The 25948-nt window shown below is 36.5% G+C and overlaps 1 protein-coding gene across 4 annotated transcripts in view; it reads left to right on the top strand.

Moving 5' to 3' along the window:
* The window catches only part of Ac76E (adenylate cyclase type 2 Ac76E), a 1046273-nt gene that overhangs the window by 289309 nt on the left and 731016 nt on the right, over window positions 1–25948 (top strand). For all 4 annotated transcript variants that reach the window (XR_011335836.1, XM_069845293.1, XM_069845295.1 and 1 more), the window contains exon 4: window positions 8880–8977. Coding sequence is in view for 3 of the 4 variants with exons in the window: in XM_069845293.1 (XP_069701394.1) it covers window positions 8957–8977 (21 nt within the window). In the remaining variant the exon portion in view is untranslated. The remainder of the gene's footprint in view (window positions 1–8879; window positions 8978–25948) is intronic.

Raw genomic sequence — 25948 nt, forward strand, 5'->3', positions numbered from 1 at the left:
GCCTACTAAAAGCAATCCTTGTAGGAGATAATGAATACTGACAAGTAACTGCCTTCTGAGGAGACGCTTGCTTCTTGTGTGCGTCATGGATGGTCCCAGGTGTAGGCGATATGGTAAGGAAGAGAAATTTCCTCACATATTCTGTTCCGTATTTGTGAACTTTGGTCGGTTTAAATACCTTGGGAAATGGTTGTCGACTCCTGAGGATTTAGATGGATTAATTCAACCAATTTATTACAGTATGTAAGTTTATACTTGATTGTTGGTTGCATGTTTAATCCCTGCGGATAGTGCTCTCAGTGGGTCAAATAAACAACTGAAAATAGTTTAAAACTATTAGACCTGGGAGAGGTCACTCATTTTACTGTTAAGAAACATTTGAATCGATTCAATGAAATGTTTCCAAACACCTTGTCTACACACGGCATATCTCCAAGCCATATATGCTAAATACGTCTGTTATCTAATTAATTTAATGTGTCGACCAACCGCCATGATGCACTAAGAAAACAGCTAAATTTTGATTTTCTTCTAGTAAAAACTTCGAACCTCACTTGTGGCTTGTTCATGATGTAATGCATATGTTCTGTCTAATGAACTTCTGAAATTCGTGAACGAAAATGTGTATTTTATTATAAATATGTATTATTTTAATGTACCGAAGTACATATCATGTTTCCATGCAGATATTCTGCGTCATCGTACGATGAAAGAGTAATGGAACGGAAAAAAATTCTCTCTGGCACCGGTATTTGAACCCGGGTTTTCAGCTCTACGTGCTGATGCTTTATCCACTAAGCCATACCGGATTCCCATCCCCTACTACTACTACTACTACTACTACTACTACTACTACTACTACTACTACTACTACTACTACTACTACTGCTGCTGCTGCTGCTGCTGCTGCTGCTGCTGCTGCTACTACTAATAGTGCTACTACTGCTACTATTGCAGCCGCTGCTATTGCTGCTGGTTACTACTACTGCTACTACTACTACTACTGCTACTACTAATAGTGCTACTACTGCTACTATTGCAGCCGCTGCTATTGCTGCTGGTTACTACTACTGCTACTACTACTACTACTACTACTACTGCTACTAATAGTGCTACTACTGCTACTATTGCAGCCGCTGCTATTGCTGCTGGTTACTACTACTGCTGCTACTACTACTACTACTACTACTACTACTGCTACTGCTACTACTACTACTGCTACTACTAATAGTGCTACTACTGCTACTATTGCTGCTAATGCTACTACTACTACTGCTGCTACTACTGCTACTATTGCTGCCGCTGCTATGCTACTACTACTGCTGCTACTGCTACTTCTACTGCTACTACTATTACTACTACTATTACTACTACTACTGCTACTATTTCTGCTGCTGCTACTACTACTGCTACTACTACTACTACTAATGCTGCTACTACTACTACTGCTGCTACTAAACTACTACTACTACTGTCCACACCTATGGAGTAACGGTCAGCGCGTCTGGCCGCGAAACCAGGTGGCCCGGGTTCGAATCCCGGTCGGGGCAAGTTACCTGATTGAGGTTTTTTCCGGGGTTTTCCCTCAACCCAATACGAGCAAATGCTGGGTAACTTTCGGTGCTGGACCCCGGACTAATTTCACCGGCATTATCACCTTCATTTCATTCAGACGCTAAATAACCTAGATGTTGATACAGCGTCGTAAAATACTACTACTACTGCTACTACTACTAATAGTGCTACTACTGCTATTATTGCTGCTGCTGCTACTGCTACTGCTACTAATGGTGCTACTACTGCTATTATTGCTGCCGCTGCTACTGCTGCTGCTGTTACTACTGCTACTACCACCACCATTACCATTACCATACTATAACTACCACCACCATTACGACTACCACGATTACTACTTCTTCTGTTACTTCTACTTATTACTACTATAAAAGTACTGTACTACTACTACTATTACTACTACTACTACTACTACTACTACTACTACTACTACTACTACTACTACTACTACTTCTGTATAATTATAAAGCTGTATGTTCCTATCCAGACATTACATTACCATGTAATTTAATATATTGCCGAAAGAATGCCTATTGATGTTATTATCTTGCCTAAATTAATTTATTTTTACTTCATATTCAATAATAATGTATGAACATTTCTATGTTATTATTAATGAGAATTTATGTACCATATAAGTGCTTATGATGTCATTAAACTGACCAATGGAGTTAGCGAATATTAAACTGTGAAATGAGACTTACCCTTACTTATTGACCTATTTATTATTAACATCAACCGGATCCGCTTTGTTTGGCCTTTTAGAGTTTCCAACTGTTTCGAAGCCGACAGAATCCATGTATCGACACATGGCAGCTGGTAGATTTCAGATCACTCGGACGATGACTGTGCCGACATTTTAGGCCATCACGGGAAAAAGAAGATGACGTTATAGTTGTCCTCGATAATCTAGAGTTATCGTATTACCGCTGGACCCGCGTCTTCCACTTGACTGAAGGCGATGGATTTAATGGACGATAAGACCCTTAGCATGGCTTCTTTCGGAAAGGAAATAAACCTGGGAGTTTCGTGTCGTAGATTTGTCTCATTTAAAAAAAAAATTCTATTCCAGATAAAAGGCTTCGCGAAAAATTTGCCGGCCATTTCGCACTCACGTTGAAATGTTCCGAAACTAGAAAACATTCAAAATACAATGAATACGCACTACTTCTCTATGACGAAATTACTTGGATGATAGTCGAGGAAACACATTTAAGATAATTACATAATATGAATACTGTATGTTTCTGCTCCTTGACTATACATATCAATATAGCACTTAATTAACAAAGGATCTATATTCTACTGTATATAGTCATGCACGTTGTGAAAACGAGGGAAAACGGATCTAAGATTTTTTGTTTTAGTAGGGAAGGCTGAAGTTTCTGATTACGTCTTCTATAATTATCCACTAATGAAAGTTCCTGTAAGAGTAGTTTTTTCTCTGTTCTGCGGGATGAGAAAAAGGGAAAATGGAGTGTTGTTTAGAAATTTGAGGCTGTTTAATAAATCCCTCTCCTGCTAACAATGATGTACTATAATTAAATGTGTGTGATACCTGGGCGGAGAAGCAATCAATTTGTTGCACATAAACAAATTAGCCGAAATGCTTCGCTTGACGCAGTTATTACATTTGATCCCATCATCTCCCTATTTCATGGTTTCATCGCCGCTCTAATTACCTAGCTGGCAGTTCACACAGGCTAGAGACTACAATGAGTGCCAGCTTAGGATCAGGCACGTGACTGCTCTCTAGCCCTCTTTAGAGTTCAACAGGATAACAAGAATGACGAAAAATCTGTGAAATTGTATTTACACAGATTCGCATGTGTGACTCAAAGTATTATGAAATTGAATGGGATCTGCTTTAACCCGGTAAGTTAGATGAGGATTTCTCACCAAAGCATAATGAGGTCTTTCGAAAGCACATTTTCCGAGACTTCTAGTAGACAAAGTAGCTCTGATACAGTGTTCAGGGATATTTTTGCTCAGAGAAATTTTTTCGTGCTCTCCACATTACACTATTTCATTTTATTTTTTATTTTAAATAATAAAGAAATAATATAATCATCTATATTCTAGTTCAAAGGAGGAATAATATGGGTTAGAAAATTAATTTTCATATTTACTTTTTTATATATTTTATTTGAAATTTTTATCTTCTAAAAGGCACGTTTTTTGTAGAATGACCCATGTCGGTCAAAGATGTTAAGCAGACCGAGCGTAAATAACTCGATTGCGTCACGGCAGACCATCCCTTAACTCCCTATTCCACCTTCCCGCGCTGAGACAGTAAGAGCGTATTCCGAATCTCAGCGCTGAGCAATCTGATGGCATCACGGTGTTCCGAATTTCACCGATGGAGTCACTGATGTCGGTGTCGCACCGGTGCCATCAGCTTGCAGAGGTGGTGGCAGTCTCCATCAGCCGCCATCAGTGAATCTGATTGGTTCTTGTATAGGGCGGGAATTGGCAGACGAATGACATCGTGCACTGTTGTGTCACGGCGGTGTGTTCTGCTTTAGTTCTGCTGTATTGTTTGTAATGAGCACAACGTAAAAACAATATGTTAATGGCTTATGAGCGAACATGTCAACGGACCAGTTATTACTACCGGTTCAAGAAATAAATTGTTTATGCTCTCTTTTCTTTGACCGAGATGGCAGTACGAAAATTTCGCAAAATTTTGCTAGCGTAGCACAGACAACAACTTATACAGTGGCCATGACAGCCATCGAAACTTCCAGCAGTTTTGTTCCTATTTCGCTGCAGCGTGACGTCATTGTATTTCCACCGGTCCGGTGAAATTCGGAATACGCTGTAAAATTTTGGTGTTGTACTCCAGTCGAAATCGGATATCAGTCCACACCTGTGGAGTAACAGTTAGTGCATCTGGTCGCGAAACCAGGCTGCTCGGGTTCGAATCCTAGTCGGGACAAGTTACCTGGTTGAGGTTTTTTCCGGGGTTTTCCCTAACCCAATATGAGCAAATGCTGGGTAACTATCGGTGCAGGACCCCGGACTCATTTCACCGGCACAATCACCTTCATCTCATTCAGACGCTAAATAATCTGAGATGTTGATAAAGCGTCGTAAAATAACTTAAAATATCGGATATCTAACACCAAGCCGCGAAATCATAGTATACTCGCTTCCTACACTGAATTGCAGAAGGGACATGAGATAATAATGACGAATTGGTTTGATTTTGGCAGTGAAACTTTGCCTCCACAAATTTTGAGCTAGAGTTTACTCATAAAATTTATTATTCTTTGTATCGTTAATAATTAAGACCTACAATTCAAAGAATAAATACGTATAAAATGCTTTTATTGTATATTACCTGTACCTCCAGTCTGTATTCTTATACAACATATTAATATTAATCTAGAATATGAAATAATACATTCTTGAAGATCTAACCTTCCAAGCCACACGGCGTAAGTTTGTCTTTGTTCTGCTTTCAGTTTTTAACATAAATAATGCATCAACATACTTCTATCATTATTACTGCTATCCCTTCTCTGCCATACACATGTATACTGCACATTGTGAAATACCAGTATTTACAGAATATCATTCATAACGAATGTTTAATCAACGTATCGCTAAATATAACAAAACACTACTGCATGCAATGTGTGCATTTGTACGTCATTCGTATTGATTGTAACTTTATCTACAAAATTTAATATTTCGCTACCTGTATCCTGCACAATTTCTCGAATAACTGTTTCACAATTTTTATCCCAACTTAAAGTTTAAAAACTTTATGGAAGTCTCCACAGCCTTCGATACGATAGCCTAGTGGCTAGGACCTCACTTCTACATTTCTGAATCGCATATGAGACCAGTGCAGTTTAAGGTATTACCTACATATACGAGGGAGAGTGAAAAAGTAACCTTAATAATTGTTTTAATTGAATATGTACAATAAGACTACAGACACTTCATCACTTTTCAACATAGTCCCCACTACTTTCAATGCAAGTGTTCCTGTTATACTATGTTGAAAAGTGATGAAGTGTTTGTAGTTTTTTTGTACATATTGAAATAATAAAACGATTATTAAGGTTACTTTTTTACTCTCCCTGGTATGAAGTAAGACATTTTATCAAGAATCTCTATCGGAAATATTGCCTAGAGGTTCTCCTTCTTCAACGTCAGGGTTATATCAATTATCATAAATCTACGACACAATTACAGGATCCATTTTCTTTCCAAATATGCAACCATACTAAGGACAAACATTGAACTTGTAACCTTGTTCTAACTACATTACAACAGTAACTTGTGATCAGTTTGAGAGAGTCACGTGATGTTCAGGATGTTGGGTAGCCGCAAAATTAAACCCACGAACCATGTGCAATAATGAACTCGTTTCTCATGGTCCGACTCTCGCAGACAACACTAATGTTGCATGGCCACAGTTTCGTTATCTTTGCCGCTTTTTGACAGGTAGAGTAGGAGTACCCCGCTTCTTGAGACAAACGACGTAATTATTTCTGAGGAGATTGCAGTAGACGGGCACAAGTTATATTATGATAGAGTAAATTCTGAAAATTTGTGGCCACCTAGATCTCCTGACCTAAAATCACAGGATTATTTCTAGTGGGGTTAAAATAGAGTTGGTAAGAATTGACCACGAAAAAGTGACGATTTGAAGAAAAATATATTCACAGAAATCAATTGAATGAACTAGGAAATGCTGCAGCGAAATGCGAGAAATATGGAGCGACGACTACGGATGTGTGCAAAGAAAGGAGGTCGTTTTCAACATCTACTGTGATGATAAGCAATTATCCCAGCTATACTTTACATTTAGAAATAATTTGCACCTTCGTAGTTTCTATCAAACAGAAATAGGAAGAATTTAAATAGCCTACCACCCGTTTTATATGAATCATTGTGTAATATAACGAATAACAGAATATACAATCAAAAGCATATAAAGACATAATACGTTATAATAGTATATTTTATATGCTCTTCACTACCTACTTACATTTTCAACATCCCTCTACATTCACTAATCACTACAAATTAACTGTACTCATTACTCGATCAGTAAATCTTGCTGAGCTGGCTGACTATATGCAGGGTTGTTTCCGATCTCTGATAACGAATTTGAATGACATCATGTAGCATACGTCAGGAATCACACCGATGCGACAGCTGAATTGCAGCGAGAGGTGACAGACCAGTAGTGAGTGATTTCGTAATCAGAGTGCACGGTGTATCACTGTAGCAATGCCCAAGAAAATCGAGACTTTTTGGGAGGGGTACATAACAACCCTTTCCGATGCCAAGTACAGTTACGTGAAAATCATAGGAGCCTGTAAAAAACGTGGTTTCGTTATTTCCAGAAAAGGCATCTTGTGTGTATCTAATAAGACTGGCAAAGCTCGGATGGGATTAATTCCAAAGTGGAAAAGCAAGCAAATCTACCCCCGTCACAAGTCGCCGCACCCCACGAAATGATACAAATTAATTCCATTCGAGCTTTACCAATCTTATTAAGTACACAGAAGATGCCTTTCTTGGAAATAACGAAACCTGGTTTATTGCAGGTTTCTTTTATTTTCACTTAACTGTACTTGGCATTGGAAAGGGTCATTACGTATCCTTTCCAAAAAGGCTCGATTTTCTTGGGAATTTCTGCTGTGAGTCGCCGTGCACTCTGACTATGAGATCACTCACTACTGGTCTGTCACCTCGCGCCACAGTTCAGCTGTCGTGTGACTCCTGACGCACATGACGTCATTCAAATTCGTTATGTGACATCGGAAACAACCCTGTAAATCGCTGCACTTACAGAACTACATACTGCTCATTCACTATAACACGCTAATTTTTATTGTACAGGGACATCATTTTATTTTTACTTCAATTTTTATTGTACCTGAGTTTAAAAGTGTTTAAAATAACTTAAATAAAAGGACCTCGTTAAGTAATTAACTGTCACGTGATTCACACCCCTTTCTACGACCCTGCGACAAAACAACTTGAACGGACAGTAGATAGCATTTCTGAGTAATTTTATCTTTTCGAATCGGGGAGAAGTGAAGATTGAATTTACAGTACGTAAGGTACTCTTTTATAGAGTAGGTACAGAATTATTTCAACATGAGTTACTCGTACGAAGGACGAAACTAGTAATTGGAATTAGATACAATAGTCTATACTGCGATAATATGCACAGAAGAACTGAAGCATGTATCGAAATGAACGGCCACCATTTTAAAAAATGTGTTTAAATATCCATATTATGATTAGTTTTCAATTTAACTTCATTCTCTATATTGTACGCTAATGAGCTGTAAAGTATAATATACATTGCATAATTAATACGTCCGAATGGATAGCTCAGTTGGTGAGTAAAAACACTAAGTGGTAATACAGTACTGTATTTTGATTAAACAAAAACCTAATGAAAATTATCAAACTCAAAATTGTGATATTTCCTAGTTTACATAATTGGATGAACTACTTTTCTTCCCTCCTATACCTAGTAAAGTGATTTGTATTTTACGCCAGTAGCATCGAACTCCAGTCGTGGAAGGGGTAGCAAACGGTGTTTCCTGTTTCAATCGTTAATAGAAAGGTATAGCCAGATTAATATTAAAAATGTTAGTAAAAATAAAATGATGTCCCTGTATATCAAATTCATTAGTTTGACACTATAACGCACTGAATTGGCTCCGTAGCTCACTGCACTTTCACTACACTGCACGCACACACACACACACACACACACACACACACACACTTCCTCTATTACGTTCTGGTCACTGCCAATAATTCACTCACTTTACTATAAAAATGGGGTGAACTTCTGTAAATTGAGAGAAACGGGCAGAATCGGGAAAAAAACCTCATCTTCCGAGCTTCTCCATTATAAGTATCATTTCAGTCAATGCCCAGGTGGATGGCATTTAAGTGTGCTCATGTCAGTAGATTTACTGACATGTAAAAGAACTCCTGCGGGACAAAATTCCGGTACACCGGCGACGCTGATAGAACCTCTGCAGTTGCGAGCGTCGTTAAATAAGACATGCCTTGTATCGAATCGGAGTCCGCGGGTTATTAAATACGCGATCTAGCACTGATCTACCGGGATGGCACTGCAGTAATTTTGCTGAGAGATTAAAGAAGTAAACCATACATTCTGGACATCCAATTTAAGCGAGACTCCACGTTCACTGTACGAAATTAAGTTACGAATGCTTTTATGCTATGTATGTACCAGACCTTAATTGCTTAATTTTGTCGGACATAATGACTGTGATTTCCTTTCTCTCCAGGGGCAAGGAGATTGAATTCTTCTGCAACGGAGATGGAACCATAATCTCTAGCATTATAATTCATCTTCCCAACGCTCATGTCTGAGAAAACAACACAGGTAAGAGCATGTGGATTAAGTCTATTATTATCTTTCCTTCCAAGCTGCATGCATGCAAACCAGCTGTCGCTGCCTATTGACTGATTAATGAACTGTACAAATCGAGCTGTGATATAATACATTTGTTAGCACCATCATCATCGACAAATAATCAAGGATGTAGCTATTGTTTTGCTCTATACCGGTCTTTTTTTTAGCAGTCTATCTTACCTTTTTAAATGTTCAAGGGTAACAGGATTGGAACACAACATACCGTTGTCTGAACCGCTATTATGTCTGTTTTGCACAACGGTGATGAGCTTTCAAATTCCTGCGAGTACAAATGGAATTTAAAGAGAACATTAACGGTCTCCGGGCATTCTGATTTTCGTGATGTTGAACGAGGTTCGAAAATTTGTGCCTTCATAACGTGTGAAGAATGCAAAGCATATGTGTCAACTCTTATCCACTGCAAAACTATTTGAACCCACATCCCTATTCGCGAGCCCCCGAAGTGATATTGTGCACACCATCTAGATAAAAAAAATTGACTTGCCACTATATTACAAAGATCGTGTCTGGTCCAGTTAGATTAACCTTCTTCCACTATGTTAAGACGTGGCTGAATTAATTATTTTGTTCCTGTTTGGCAGTGGTGCTACAATACTGCAGTAAAACTTGGGCTGTACGTAACTGAAAGAGAATGATTTATATTATCCACAACTCCTGCAAATAAGGTTTTGATATAAGATAATTTTCGAATGACTAGGAATCAATTCAACAGAAACTAGGGACCTCTGAACACTAAGGGGTTAGGTACAGGGGTTTAAGGAGTTAGGCACAGCTTACAACAATAACATTTTGGAAATATTCAACATTTTTTCCTCCATTACTGTATCTTTTACAAAAATGAAAATTAGTGTGTGTAAAACACTGTCCTTCTGCTATATGAAAAAAAAATATATTTTTACGACTTAAAAAAATTATTTACATTTTTTAAATTCAAAATGTTGTCAGTCCACTGTGCAGTGATGAAGCGTTTCCCTCATAACTAAAAAATATGTGAACTTTTTCATGTTCTCTCTCTTTTATTTTATTGCTGAAACTCATGTTTACAATATCATGCTCTTTCAACTACATTCCTTAATAAATAATATTTTTTTTTATTTTGTGTAATAGAAAATGCTGATATTTGATCATTTTTTTTAAATAAATTTATTTTTTATCAGACAATCTATCAAAGGTAGAGAAGTGATCTTGGATCATATTATAGATATGACATGCATAAATACACACAAAAAATGTCATCACAGGATGTTGGATAGTTTTTGAGTTATGTGAGAAATGCATCATCACTGCACAGTGAAATATTATCAGTTGATTGTTGGATGGAAACACAGCTTATTTTGTGTAATTTCCTAAATTCAATAAATAAGGACGGTTTACAGTATGTTCTCTCTTGAAATAATTTAATACGCAAGTACAAGTATTACATTAAAGGCTCAATAAGTTTTTATAGCTTGATTCTCTTCAGCTCTAGTCAACAATAACAACAATCCAGGTTGCCAGGCGATGACAGAACACACAGAACACGTGAAAACAAATGAATGAGGTGTATAAACAATTGAATACTCTTTCTTATCTATATATAATTTGAACTGGTAATGGAAATTACGGGAAAACGGCTGGACGGATTTTAATAAATGATCCCTCATTTTGAAGCTCGGAACTCAAAGTTTTTCGGAAAAATAGTAGTTGTCAGTGAAATGTCAATTTTTAAACATAATTTTCCTATTTTCCAAAATCCATCTGTCGTCAGTTTTGAGAACTAGCTAATAGCATTCACGGCCGACTTGACATACCCTTCGCTTTTTTTGTAAAGGAGAAGCGAAGCGAGCATCAAGTCGGCCGTGTTGCATTTCAGAATAAAACAAAACACATACTACAGTAAACAATATTACACGAAGGCCATGATCTGAAAGAATGCTGACATATTTAGAGCTCAAATTAAATTGGTTATTAAAAACTTAACTTACTAAAAATAATTTACAGGTTCGATTCTGTGGTGTGTAATTTTCTGGGTACAGCTGTGTATTGGATATTAATAACTACAAAACTTGAGGTGGTTTGATGACATTATTACCATTAGAAATGAAATATTATTGTAGTTAATGCCATGATGTGACTATTTTTCATTAATTATACATATTAATGCTATATTGATGATATGAAAGCGAAACCTTTTGGGGTTATGTAAGTAGATGTAGAGAATAACTTAAATTAGATTTTGATTTATATATTATTTTACTGAGTGGCGGCTATATAGTATAAATAGTATATGTTACTGAAAGGTATAAAACTTACGTAAGATAATAATATTATTAAAAATCAAATATTTTTATAGTTATTAATCAAGTGGGGTTGTGTCTTTTTCATATATTTAATGGCGGTGTGGTGTAGATATTTATATGCGTGGTTCTCTTCAGTATTGGCTCGAGAGAAAGTATCTTTCATTATTATGGAAGCAAATAACTTTCAGAATGTCTGGTATTCTTCATTGAAAATAAATCTGAAAAATGTTTATTTGAACGTCTAATGAACTTAGTTTGCAGCATTTGCTGCAGAAGCCACTAGTTTGAGTATAAAAATATAGAGGTGTCGTTTAAAATTAGTTATTTAGATTGGCAAGTTTTGAAATTAAAGCCCTGTATATTCCAAACTACATACAATCATTCAGTTATTTCTTTTCCCTTTAATTACTATTTTTTGTTGATATACATAGGCCTATGTTTATACGGTACTTTAGTTTTCCCTTCCCATTATTTCTTTACTATATACAAACATTTTTCCAGTTCCCTCAATTTTCTTCCGTTTACTGTTCTACGTATACAATATTTTCTATACGCTATTTCTACATATAGTTTTAGTAATGGCTACTCAATAATTTTTTTATTGTTCTTTAATTTTCTGGGCAAGATAGTAGTATGTGTATCGCGTCTTCTTTTTGAAAACATAAACGACATATTATATCTTCTATTTTTCAGCCTCGAAATTCCCAATCTCCATCACGTTAGTCCCATCCTTTCTCCTCTGTTGTTAACTTCTGTATATCCTTCCTGTCCCACATGATTTTCATTTCTTTATAATCTTTTAGTGATTTTAAACTATTTCAATTGTTAAACATTCCCTGTCTCACTATCTCATTATTCCTTCCATTATAATTTTTCCTATCAAATTTATATTAATTGAACCAATTTCTTACCATAACGAATTTAGTCCTAAACAGTTTCTTACTTACTTACTTACAAATGGCTTTTAAGGAACCCGAAGGTTCATTGCCGCCCTCACATAAGCCCGCCAGCGGTCCCTATCCTGTGCAAGATTAATCCAGTCTCTATCATCATACCCCACCTCCCTCAAATCCATTTTAATATTATCCTCCCATCTAAGTCTCGGCCTCCCTAAAGGTCTTTTTCCCTCCGGTCTCCCAACTAACACTCTATATGCATTTCTGGATTCGCCCATACGTGCTACATGCCCTGCCCATCTCAAACGTCTGGATTTCAAGTTCCTAATTATGTCAGGTGAAGAATACAATGCGTGCAGTTCTGTGTTGTGTAACTTTCTCCATTCTCCTGTAACTTCATCCCGCTTAGTCCCAAATATTTTCCTAAGCACCTTATTCTCAAACACCCTTAACCTATGTTCCTCTCTCAGAGTGAGAGTCCAAGTTTCACAGCCATATAGAACAACCGGTAATATAACTGTTTTATAAATTCTAACTTTCAGATTTTTGGACAGCAGACTGGATGATAAGAGCTTCTCAACCGAATAATAACAGGCATTTCCCATATTTATTCTGCGTTTAATTTCCTCCCGAGTGTCATTTACATTTGTTACTGTTGCTCCAAGATATTTGAATTTTTCCACCTCTTCGAAGGATAAATCTCCAATATTTATATTTCCATTTCGTACAATATTCCCGTCACGAGACATAATCATATACTTTGTCTTTTCGGGATTTACTTCCAAACCGATCGCTTTACTTGCTTCAAGTAAAATTTCCGTGTTTTCCCTAATCGTTTGTGTATTTTCTCCTAACATATTCACGTCATCTGCATAGACAAGAAGCTGATGTAGCCCGTTCAATTCCAAACCCTGCCTGTTATCCTGAACTTTCCTAATGGCATATTCTAAAGCGAAGTTAAAAAGTAAAGGTGATAGTGCATCTCCCTGCTTTAGCCCGCAGTGAATTGGAAAAGGATCAGATAGAAACTGACCTATACGGACTCTGCTGTATGTTTCACTGAGACACATTTTAATTAATCGAACTAGTTTCTTGGGAATACCAAATTCAATAAGAATATCATATAATACTTCCCTCTTAACCGAGTCATATGCTTTTTTGAAATCTATGAATAACTGATGTACTGTACCCTTATACTCCCATTTTTTCTCCATTATCTGCCGAATACAAAAAATCTGATCAATAGTCGATCTATTACGCCGAAAACCGCACTGATGATCCCCAATAATTTCATCTACGTACGGAGTTAATCTCCTCAAAAGAATATTGGACAAAATTTTGTACGACGTCAACAAAAGTGATATTCCTCGAAAGTTACCACAGTTCGTTTTGTCCCCCTTTTTAAAAATAGGTACAATTATGGACTCCTTCCATTGTTCTGGTACAATTTCCTTTTCCCAAATAGCAAGTACAAGTTTATAAATTTCGCTATATAATGCACTTCCACCCTCTTGTATTAATTCTGCTGGAATTTGATCGATACCTGGAGACTTGTACTTTTTCAGATTTTCTATCGCAATTTCGACTTCTGAAATCGTGGGTTCGGGTATAAATGGCTCAGCAGTTTGTATTTCAATATCGTCCCGATCATTTCTATTTGGCCTATGTACATTTAGTAGTTGCGCAAAATAGTTTTTCCATCTGTTTAGGATTGATGAAGAGTCTGCAAGCAAGTCACCATTCTCATCCTTGATCACGTTTACCCTTGACTGATATCCGTTCTTAAATTCCTTTATACCCTTATATAAATCTCGAATGTTTTTATTCTTACTATTTGTTTCTACCTCATTCAGTTTTTCCTTCAAGTAACCTCTCTTTTTATTCCTAAGTGTACGACTTGCTTCCCGTCTTTCATTGAAATAATTATCTCTATTCTCCTCAACTGGATCCTGTAAGAATTTCAATTTTGCCTGTTTCCTTCTTTCTACTACCATGCAACAATCTTCATCAAACCACGGTTTCTTTTTCTTAGTTTCATAATAACCTATGCTCTGCTCAGCTGCAATTTTGATACTATCTCTGATATTTTCCCACACGCTATTAACATCTAATTCTTTCTCAACTTCGTCGGAACTTTCTAAAGTGGCAAACCTATTCGAAATTTCGACCTGATAATTTTGCTTAGCTTCCTCGTCCTTTAATTTCAAAATATTGAATTTAGTAATATTAACTTGTTGCTCTACTCGCTTGGCTACTGATAATCTTTCTCTTAATTCTCCAATCACCAAATAATGGTCAGAATTACACAGTTTCTTAGTTTCTAATTCTTTTATCGAATTATACTTAATTTTCGTAATTTGTCGGAATCTTAACCATCTTTTAAAGATATCATTTTCTTCTTTCTCTGCAATATAACCCAACATTTTAATTTTCCTAAGTAATATTTTTCCCGAACTACCCTCCATCCCCATTTCCAATCTCACTGCTATAATAGAGGCATTCCATAGGATTCCCAAATATTCGTTTTACAAAATTTAATTTTATTCTATTTATATTTAAGAAGAGATTTATGTTAGCATGAGTACATACTTTTGTGGCCTGCGGAGAAAGTTTCGCGATTTTATGTCGACCATTGGCTGCACTGTAACTTTGTAATGAGTGCGTTTCTGTTCCGTATAACAGCGCTTTGTTTTATGTGCCAGGTTCTGGTTGCGAGAGAGATCTGTGTACAAGAGTTCTAAGCTTTGAAAATCCCTGAAGCAAATGGAACGCTGAAACATGCCCCCGTCAATGCGCACTTGGAAATAATCACGATTCGTTTCCTTTTGCGTTAAACTCCCTTCGTTTCAACGTCATGCCTTTTGATTTTGATACACGTCTGTAGCGATTTAATTATTTTGTAAGGAAGTACACGCCAAATACGTCTTCGTATATTACTACTTTTGATTTGTTTGTTTAGAAGAGACCTAATGGTTACAGCAGTTTTACTGTATTAGGCCTATATGAAAAAGTAGTTGAATTTTCTTTCAAACAAGCAAACAATTTCTGGACTCAAACGGGTTCCGGAATCAGAATGGTTTGTCAGTATTTTGGAAATGTATACAGGGCTCCAAGATCAGCTAGACCCACAAGACAAATGCGTTTTTTCTTCTCGGGTTCCTCAGTAAGTTACAAGAAATATTTGCTATTCTATACTCTTCCTTCCGCTACTCATGTAATTCATCTTCCCCTTCTTTAATTTTTAATTTTTATATTCTTTGCTTCTGGCTTGTACAAAAGCCATTTGTTCAAGTTGCATATTTTCTGTGAGTTATTCACTCTTGAAAATTATATTATATCCTAGCTTTGTAAATTAGTTTAGTACTGGAAAGACAAACTGAATACAAACTTTTTAAGATAATAGCTGAAACACTTATTTATTACTACACTATTTGTTAATATTTCTTATTATATATCTTATTTGAAACGTAGAAAACTAGAATTTACAAGTATACATTAAAGAGTATTCCTCTGTTCTCAGAAAGATAATAGTCTAAACTCGCAAACAATCACAAATTCAAGGCAGTATTTTTTACATGCCACGGCAGATGAAATAAACTTACATCTGAGCTCTTTCTGTACAAAGAGAGCTTTTACATTTCTTTCTTCTATTAAACTCTGCCTCAAGCACATACAGTATATATGGAAGCAAAGAGTATATTTGGAAATTCTGACTTAGGCAGCATTACGAACAGTTCGATTCCTGATTTCGCTGGAATCTGAGTGGCGTGCTGTTTTGTAGATTTATCAATTCAGGCTATAAACTTTCAGGATCTTCTATTGGCTGTAAGCCAAAAGGATTCCAAAAAATCTCGATTCCTTGTCAATTGTCACTATTTTTCCAAACTTACCAGTGAATTCTGCTGTAGGTCTTGAAGTAGGGTCTTATATTTGATAAGAAGATTTTATTATCATTCTGCACGATAGTTTATAGTCAAAGAAAGTGAAGTTGTCTACGTTCTATATGATACTGCCACATTTCAAATTTATCCATAAATGCTCTTAGCTAGTCGATCATATGTCGTGCAATTCTGTAACTCGCACGTACAACGTGCTAACGATATTTGTTATCAGTCTCACCTGCTGATATCACGTTTTTACCTTTAAAGCAAATCTAGACAGTATTTCAATTGTTTCATCTTAATAACTATTAATACAATGTTAAAATTGAAATATACCGTCTATATTTATCTAGTTTTTTATATGATTGATTATAACATAAACGTTTTCGGCACTAATGTGCCATTTTCAAATGTATGAAAATTTGCCTAATTACATGTTCAAATAGATGAACATGAACTGTGTGAATGAAACATATAATGTGTACCCTTGATGATCTCATATCACATATAAAATAATCTATATGTGGATAATTAAATAATTAAAATTAAAAACACACACTTATTACTAACATTTAAAATCTGTTTTGATTTTCTGCTGCAATTATCCATCATTTGGTGGAACACTGGGGTTGTCTTGACGTATTATGTAGTCGAATGCAGTTATTCAATTATTTAAAATGTTATAAACTTACACTGAGATACTAACTGTTAATATATTAAAATTCGTTATGTTAATTCAATTGTTATTGGTGCAAGCTAGGTCGAATGGACTCGCAAATGAACGAAAGATGTGGTCCTCCAAACAGTTTGGGTAGTGCGTGTAGGTGATATAACTGCTATAATATAAAAATATGGTGCTACATTGAAACGGTTATACTTCCTGCTACATCACTCTGCTATGTTAGAGAGCAAGAGAGTTAATGGCTTTATTGCCAAGAACCTAGCATTATTTAACAAAAATCTTATATTATTGAAGCGTAATTTATGTATATTTATATTTTTAGTCGGTTATTTAACGACGCTCTTTCAACTAGTAGGTTATTTAGCGTCGATGGTATTGGTGATAGCGAGATAGTATTTGGCGGGGATCGAACCCGCTCCCGAGCGCAACTTCAGATCGGCAGGCAAGCGCCTCAGTCGACTGGCAAGCAAACATTCTGATGGAGGCAGATAAAGTTATTTTTTTCTTCCACCATGTTAATAATGTCGAAAGAAGTACTTACACAAATTTTGGCCACTCGATCTCAATTACAAGGCCGTCCAGAAAGTGATTTTCCCTGGCGCCGTTCACAGAAAAAAAAAACACAATTATTACATGGAAAGATTTCTTTAAACAGATACAGCAATTGTTGCACTATTTGTGAACATATTCCCCACTAGAATTGAGACATTTGTCATACCATGGGATCAATTTTTGTATCCTTGTGTCGTAGAAGTCAGCAGCCTGGGAACGCAACCAGCGTTCGACAGCCGTCTGTATCTCTCTGTCGATCCCATGACATGACAGATGTCTCAGTTCCGGTGGGAAATACATTGGAAAATAGCTCAATAATTGCTGTGTCCGTTCCAATAAATGTTTCCAATGAAATTGTGTTTTCTCTCTGTTAAACGGCCTCTGGCGAACATATTTTTTACGGCTCTCTTAATTGCGGTAGAGTGGCCAAAATTTGTATAAGCACTTCTTTTGACATTATTAAGATGGTCAAAGAAAAAAAAAACTTTTTATCTGCCCACATGAGAATGTTTGCTTGTAAGCTACGCTGATGGCCTTTACTTGTACAGGGACATCATTTTATTTTTACTAACATTTTTAATATTAACTTGCCTATACCTCTAGATCAACGCCGTTTGCTACCCCCTTCCACGAATGGAGTTCGATGATACTGGCGTAATATACAAACAAATCACTTTACTAGGTATAGGAGAGAAGAAAAGTAGTTCATCCATTTACGTAAAGTAGGAAATATCGCGATTTTGAGTTTGATAATTTTCATTAGCTTTTTCTTTAATCAAAATATAGTACTGTATTAACAGTGAGTGTTTTTACTCACGAAGTGAGCTCTCCATGTGGACGTATTCATTATGCAGTGTATATTATACTGTCTACAGCATATAAGCGTACAATATAGAGAATGAAGTATAATTAAAAAATAATCATAATATGGATATTTAAACACTTTTTTTTTAAATAGTGGACGTTTATTTCGATACAGTCTTCAGTTCTTTTGTGCATATTATCGCACTATAGACTATTGTACCTAACTTCAAGTACCAGTTTCGTCCTTCGTACTAGTAACTCATGTTGAAATAATTCTGTACCTACTTTATAAAAGAGTACCTTACGTACTGTAAATTCAGTCTTCACTTCTGCCCGATCCGAAAAGATAAAATTACTCAGACATACTATCTACTGTCCGTCCAAGGGGTTTTGTCGTAAGTCGTAGAAAGGGAGGAAATCACGTGACAGATAATTACATAACGAGGCCCTTTCATTTATATCATTTTAAATAGTTGTATAATATAACGTAGACGTCCAATTCCTAACAGAAAGTAATGTTTTCAGAAAAGAGCTAAGACAGCCCAGCCATTAGCTGACGAATAAAAACTGATGGGGGAAACCGGGATGCGACGTAGGCAAATGGGCGACAGTACCTGTCCGAAAATGATTCAATATTGAAAGCTCTTTCGTTACTGGAAAACGCGAACATATTTTTGGAACGTACTGTTTACTGTGACCGTAAGGCTACTATGACTGTATATGCGATCTTTGGGTCTGTGTGGAGGACGATTGAACTTCATTAGTAGAAGGGGTGGGAGTGAAGTACATCCAAAAACTCAGATACAATAAAAATTGAAGTAAAAATAAAATGATGTCCCTGTATTAGCACCAATGGAAATCATCTAGCATTTTGATGTTATTTGAAATAAGTTGTGATATGGATGGGGAGACTTATTTTCACGCTTCTTGCGGTATAAATTCATATTTGGACTTTACCTAACGGATACACAGCAAGACTGTGACGCGAGATCAACATATAAATTGACAGCAAAGTGGAATACGAGAAGAATGCATGAATATTCTTAAACAATTGTGTGAGAAATACCATGTGTAATTATTTCAGTGCTGCTCGATCATTATAAAGTCGTGGAAGTGATTTAGATGTGGCAGTGCCAAGCAGTTCATAACAACGTGGGCTAAACCCATCGGAAATGAATTTCAGTTCAAAAGTTATTTCAATTGGAGCCCAGTGCACGCTTTCAAAGTTTTGATGAAGCTATTTTGTGTGACACTGTATACAGAATATCTCGGGTCGACGGTTTTAAAATAACAGAGATGGTAGGAGGGTGTGAGTTGAATATTTAGATTCAGTGCACGCCTAGTCGTAGATATATTTTCAGTATTTAAGACAACATCAAATTAATATCTTACCTTCAAATACAAGACAGTTTAATCAGCATATAGAAAGAATATAGAATTGAAGGATACAGGTTCGATGTCTAGCGAAAAAGGAATATTTTTCCCTTCGCCGTTATTTTAAGAACTTCATACCCTATTCAAGTTCGTTTGTAATGGAGTATCGTTAGTCTTTCTGGGAATAAAACAGCCTCAGCGTGGTGCTAATAACTGTACTTCGAAGTTCAGGTCCGAAACGTAGAGATACAGGTTAACTGATAACGGAGAATTGGACGGAGGTTGGGTGGAACAGGCTCGGGCTTGTTTACGAAATTACTGTGTCCATTAGAGATGAACAAAACTAACGGTCGCTCTCGCTCGCTGTGTTCGTTGCATGTCTTTCGAGTCTTTCGAGTCTCGTCTCGTCTCGTCTCGTGCGCTTCGAGTCTCGCTCATCATTCTCGAAATAGCATTTGGTCGGCGTGGAAAGATTTCGTAACTTTGAATAACATACATAATTGAAATAAATAACATTATAAATGTTTAAATAAGGCAAAAAGACAAAACAGAACAGTATCTTAGTTATCAAAATGTTCTGGTTCTATTATATGATATTAACTGTGGTTATATAAATAGAAAAAAAAAAAACACAATTCTCAAACAAATTTGAATTTCTAAGGAACACAAAACATAACGTTAATATCTTTTTACTTGAGATTGTACACTTGGTCTCAAACATGAAAAGAAAATTCCTAGCCTTTTAATAAGGGCCTAGTAATTAAATAAAGACTGGCGAACTGATGATTATACACTGAAAGATAGAGTTGATGTTGCAAATAGGCTACTTGATTGTTTACACATATGTAACAGTTGCCAAAGTAGATCAAAGTTCAGTCAGATATAAACAATTGTAGCGATTTAAAGCTGCTTGACGTTCAGGACTTCGGGAGTGATCAGTCTCGACGTCTCGAAACACTCACAAGCAGTCTTTACGTCAACGACGCGACGTATACAACATTGTCGTGCGGGTCTCCGGCTTTGCGGGCGCTGTTAGTCTTGCTTTCTCGATCGTTGTTCATCCCTAGTTTCCATCTAGGCCTATCCGCTATAGGATCTATCCACTGCGCTGTCTCTCTAGGTCTGGTTGGAGGTTTCGTGCGCTGAAGATGGGAGAGTTGGGAGAACGTGAAGTCATTGCTATGTTGAAAACAAAATTCAAACAAATTTTTAAATGTACGTGATTAACTTTCTTCCATAAAAAAAGTCTTTACAAGACGATGTGTGTATAGTACATATAGTGAAAAGACAAAATGTGTCGCAACTGCTGGGGGGGGGGGGAACAGCAATAATTATGGATTAAAATTTTTAATGACATGATTTCGAAAATATATACTTAAAACTGTAACATTTAAATTAAAATAAAAAATAAAAGAAATATATAGAATACTAGACCTACTATATTTTTGACTGATATATTTTAATTGTTTTACGATTTGATGATATTTCATTTCAATTCATTTGATTCTCTTGTTACTCTTTTATTATCAAGTTAGCCTAGAAAACTTTAATAATATTAAATTCTTACTAATACAACACTCGGATTACTTTCCTTTTAAGTATAATATTACCTTCCTTTCTTGGAATTAATAAATTAGGTTACAGTATGCTCAGTTTTCTCCTCGAACACAAGTTTTAGTCATACGGATGTTAGATTTTACTGTAAGACTTACTCATTTTGCTGGCATTATGACTTTCATCTCATTTAGATGCTAGATAACCATCGCAATTGATAAAGCATCGTAAAATAACCGAATTAAAAGGACAAGTTTATTTCTGTGACATATTTTATAACTGTATTTGTGTCGCTTCTTTTCCTTATACTGTAATTTATGTACTTTTACAATTGCATGTTCTGATATTCTCATAATAAATTATTATTATTATTATTATTATTATTATTATTATTATTATTATTATTATTATTATTATTATTATTATTATTATATGTACCTTTGTAAATAGTTTTGCTCTAAATAATTCTTTATAGACCTAAGAAAAATGTTATTTTTCTACACCTGAAAAACGATAATACATTGTATTCTATCCAAGATAATATTTACGTTTGTCCTTCAAGCGAAGGTTTATTCTTTTTCCTTGCTGGTCCTATATTACGTATTACAACAGCTCCATACGAATGACATGGTATGTGTAGGAGGGTAGAGGACTACCTTGCCAATTGGTTTGTAAACACTTCCGTCCTGTGTGCACACAACTTAAGAGATACTGTGCCTCAACTTCGAAGTCTACTAAGAAGTCATTAGTTCTGCGGTTACTATAACTCGACCAGAATGTTATTACCCCTGGCCTTGAGGCGCTGCTGTTCGTATACACTACGTCATCTTTCATCGGTAAAAAGCCGTGGGTTGTTGAGGGGACGGACAAATGTGTACACAGATGTGTTGCGATTTCTGCCACGGGTAATACCATTCTGGTCGGGTTATACAACATGAAAATTTACTTACACTCTATACCAGATGTCTTTGGAGCAGAATAACAAGGGTCTCGATGCATCTCATATTATCGCTGCGCTTCCATTGGTTGGCGAGTCATTACTTAAACCCGAGTCACACGGGGATAGTTTACAGGAATCAAGTGCTTGAAGCCTCTAAACTTGATGCTATATTTGTGATCACACGGAGACATTAAACTTTAAACCATGCTTGAAAAAAAGCGCGCGCTGAATGTTGTATTCGTAGTGGTGTTTGCATTCTTGTATTCTGTTATAGTTAATAAAAATCAATAGTGAGCTGGCATTTTTAGTTTGGTGAAACTGAAGATGCCGCCAGCACATATTCAAGCATGTGTGCAGCTAATTGGCGCCTTGTTATTGTATGAATTACAAAATATTCTTGAAAAAAAGGAAAAGAGAACATGGGTTAAGAAATGGATCCCTAGAAGAATTATGCACGGTGCATATAATACCTTGTTGAAAGAATTAACTGATGAAGGTCCTGCAGAATACAGGAAACATCTCAGAATGAGTCCTGTTTTAAGGGTTTTTAACTTTTTTCGAACCACTTGTACGTCTATGTTTTCGAAACCTTGTTCCATGAGTTCACTGACTAGTTTCTGGAATAATAATTCCCGCTTGTTTTTATTGAGGTATTCTTTGTCACGTATATTCCATACATGTTCATACTTCTCATACACTTCCAAAAACTTTATGATATCGTTTGAATTCCACTTAGGGGCGCTCATTATTAATAATTATTAATTTACTTCGACAATAGGCCTAAAACTACAAACTTTCTACTTGCCAAGTTGCTACAAGTTCGCATTCACACGCGGGAAGTGGTGGAGTCAAGTTGGTCACGTGACGGGAAAGTGGACATAAAAGTTGACGGGTCGTCAACTCAAATTCTGCTTGATCGCCAAGTCACAACTTGACTGTCTCGACCATATCACACGGGGAAAGTTGAAGGAAAGTCACATACATACTTTTTTGACCACACAAGGACATGGAGGGCCTCCCCGGATGAGGGATCAGCTCAGTGCCAGGGCCACCTCCGATACAACACAAACATTTAAAACATCACACATTATTCACTCACACATACGAAAGGATTAAGGGAAGGATCGCCGTCCATGGCCGGAATTTGCCTGGAAATAACTGAGGAAATCATGAAAAGCCTCAGTTAGGATTACCGGCCCCTGGGATCGAACCCCGGACCTCCCGAAAGAAAGGTCAGCCCTCTGCCACGCCGCTAGCCCGCTCGGTTATGTTTATTCTAAGTTTGCAAAATGGCATTTTGTTCTAAAAGTAAGATTTTAAATTAAATTTTGAAATGAAAAAAAAAAGTATTTGGTCCCAAAGGAAGGAAGAAATAGGTTGAAGAAAGTAAAATTTACATTACGCAGAACTTTGTAATCTCTACCACTTTTACAGTCAAGGAAACTCATGGGAGAAGAAATAAGATTGTGTTTAAAGCAAGCTAATAAGAAGGATCTTTGGACTGGGGAGAAAGAAAGAGAGAGAGAGAGAGAGAGAGAGAGAGGAACTAAGAAGGAGATGTGGAAATTGCGCGTAACTGTGATTTGTGTTCATAAAGAATAATGAAATCAAGAGAGCTGAAATGAAACACAGATTACAAAAACAAGAACGCTTTTAAATCACCCTTCTTTCTCACTGTTAAACCAAATGTTTTCTGTTAACAAAATACGGATGATTCCAACATTATTTCAGGTGTTGTTTGGTAGTGGTAGAATACGTGATCCTGGGAATTAAGGTCATGGTCAGTAAGAACAACAAAACACGAAACATCTATCACGTAGCGAATGTATATTACTGAAATGCCATTTCCGACAATACTGTTCAGATTTATCATATTTCCACAGCAGGGATGTCAAAACGCCTGCACTGCGTGCTCTCAAGAACCCGCACAGCATTTTGTTAAGAGCAATGATTGGTCTTTATCTTGCTGAATAGTGAACCTTGTTGGATTTGTATTGCTTGTAATGTGAGCACGTAATACAGGGACTGGATATGTATCTTGTTCTGTGTTTGCATTATATCTTAAACATTGCTCTTGTAGTACTATGCTGACCACATATCCACAGAGTCTAGCTTCTTGTTAATATCAAATAAAGGTTCATAAATCGTTTTAATAGTTAGGACGAAATGAACCAAAGGGCTAATTCTTCAAATGTATTATTATTATTATTATTATTATTATTATTATTATTATTAGATCATTTCTTGTTTCGCTGGCCATTTTTTTCTTAGTCTGTCTAGACTTATTACTCCTCCCGGCTTATGGTTCTTTATCTTCATTGTTTTTTTATTTTAATTTAGTAAGTTATTTTACGACGTTTTATCAACAGCTGAGGTTCTTTAGAGTCCGAATGAGATGAAGGTGATAATGTCAGTGAAATGAGTCCGGGGTCCAGCACCGATAGTTACCCAGCATTTGCTCGTAATGGGTTGAGGGAAAACCCCGGAAAAAACCTCAACCAGGTAACTTGCCCCGACCGGGAATCGAACCCTGACCACCTGATTTCGCGGCCAGACGTGCTAACCGTTACAGATGTGGACTCTTCATTGTTGGATGATTGTTGCTCAACATATTAAGATGTTCTATCCCTTTCCTTTTACACGGGCTATTCGTTTAATTTCTGTCTGATGTCAACTTTCATAAGTATGTCTGACTTTGCACAGCCTTTCATTGATCTCAGAATTTTATTTACGACACAGCTGTTAAAAATTACATTTTATTTTGCCAGCAGGTTTGTTTGCGAAATGAGGCCGCAAGCTGAGTGGTGCGAACCTACGAACAAAATAATATAATTTGTAACATGTGTATCGTACACTACACCGTGTCTCGCTTAGAGGGATCGAGAAATAAATGCTCACCACTCAAAATCATATAAACATATTGTTTTGATTTCCATTTGACAAGGTAGAGAAACTGTCCAAGTTTATGCAACAAAGTTTGAAAACAGCTGCTTGCGTAACTTTCGTTTGTTTATGCGTAACTTTCATTTGCTTTTACTAGGGCACTGAAACAAGCCTGGTGTCATTTTGTAGGAGAACACGCTAAGGTAAACACCATGTGGACACCACAACAGAATGTTCAATGTGTGCCATGACTAGCAGAAGAACCCGTCATTTGACCACTTTTCTTCTTCGTAGAGGCTACAGTCACAGGAAATGTGTATCTGGACATGTTGCAGAACTTTATTGTTGACCAATTTCTCCCAGGCTCGGTTTTTCAGCAGGATGGGGCCCCACACCTTGATCATCAACGGGTGCGTGAGTTCTTGGATGAAAAATTCCCCGATAAGTGAATTGGAAGATGAGGACTCCATGCCTGGCCACCTAGGTCACCCGATCCGACCCCCTTGGACTTTCTTTTTCTGGGGCTTTGTGAAAGATGCTATGTACCAAAGATACAGCGCTAACACTGTGGAGGAACTAAGGCAACGCATCACAAATGCAACTGCGCTAGTGACTCTACAAATGTTACAGAACACTTGGCGGGAGGTTGAACACAGTTTAGATGTCTGCAGAGCAACTCAAGGCGTACACAGCGAGTTGCATTGAGCATTTTCTGAAACTCGGAGAATTTTTATATCAAGTTATGTAAAAAGGTATCTTAATAAACCATTATTTACACTTGAAATTATCACTTATTTCTCGATTCCTCTAAGCAGGACATGGTGTATTTTTTTTTTAGACAGCAGTTGGTCCATGCTGCTACAGAGACAATTTCCATGACTTCTCTACCGCTGTAATCCGCCTCATAATTCTGAAACTTCAACACATTAAAATCACCTGGTTTTGTAACTCAGTGATAGAGAGTTCTGTTGTAGGTTGTGTGGTTTCCAGTTCGAATTTGGATGTATTATAATTTTTATTACATTTAATTCTTAAGTGTCTCATATAATTATTAATAAAATAGTTGAAGCAGTTC

This window comes from Periplaneta americana, chromosome 14 (assembly GCF_040183065.1).
Source record: "Periplaneta americana isolate PAMFEO1 chromosome 14, P.americana_PAMFEO1_priV1, whole genome shotgun sequence".
NCBI classification, from domain to species: Eukaryota; Metazoa; Arthropoda; class Insecta; order Blattodea; family Blattidae; genus Periplaneta; species Periplaneta americana.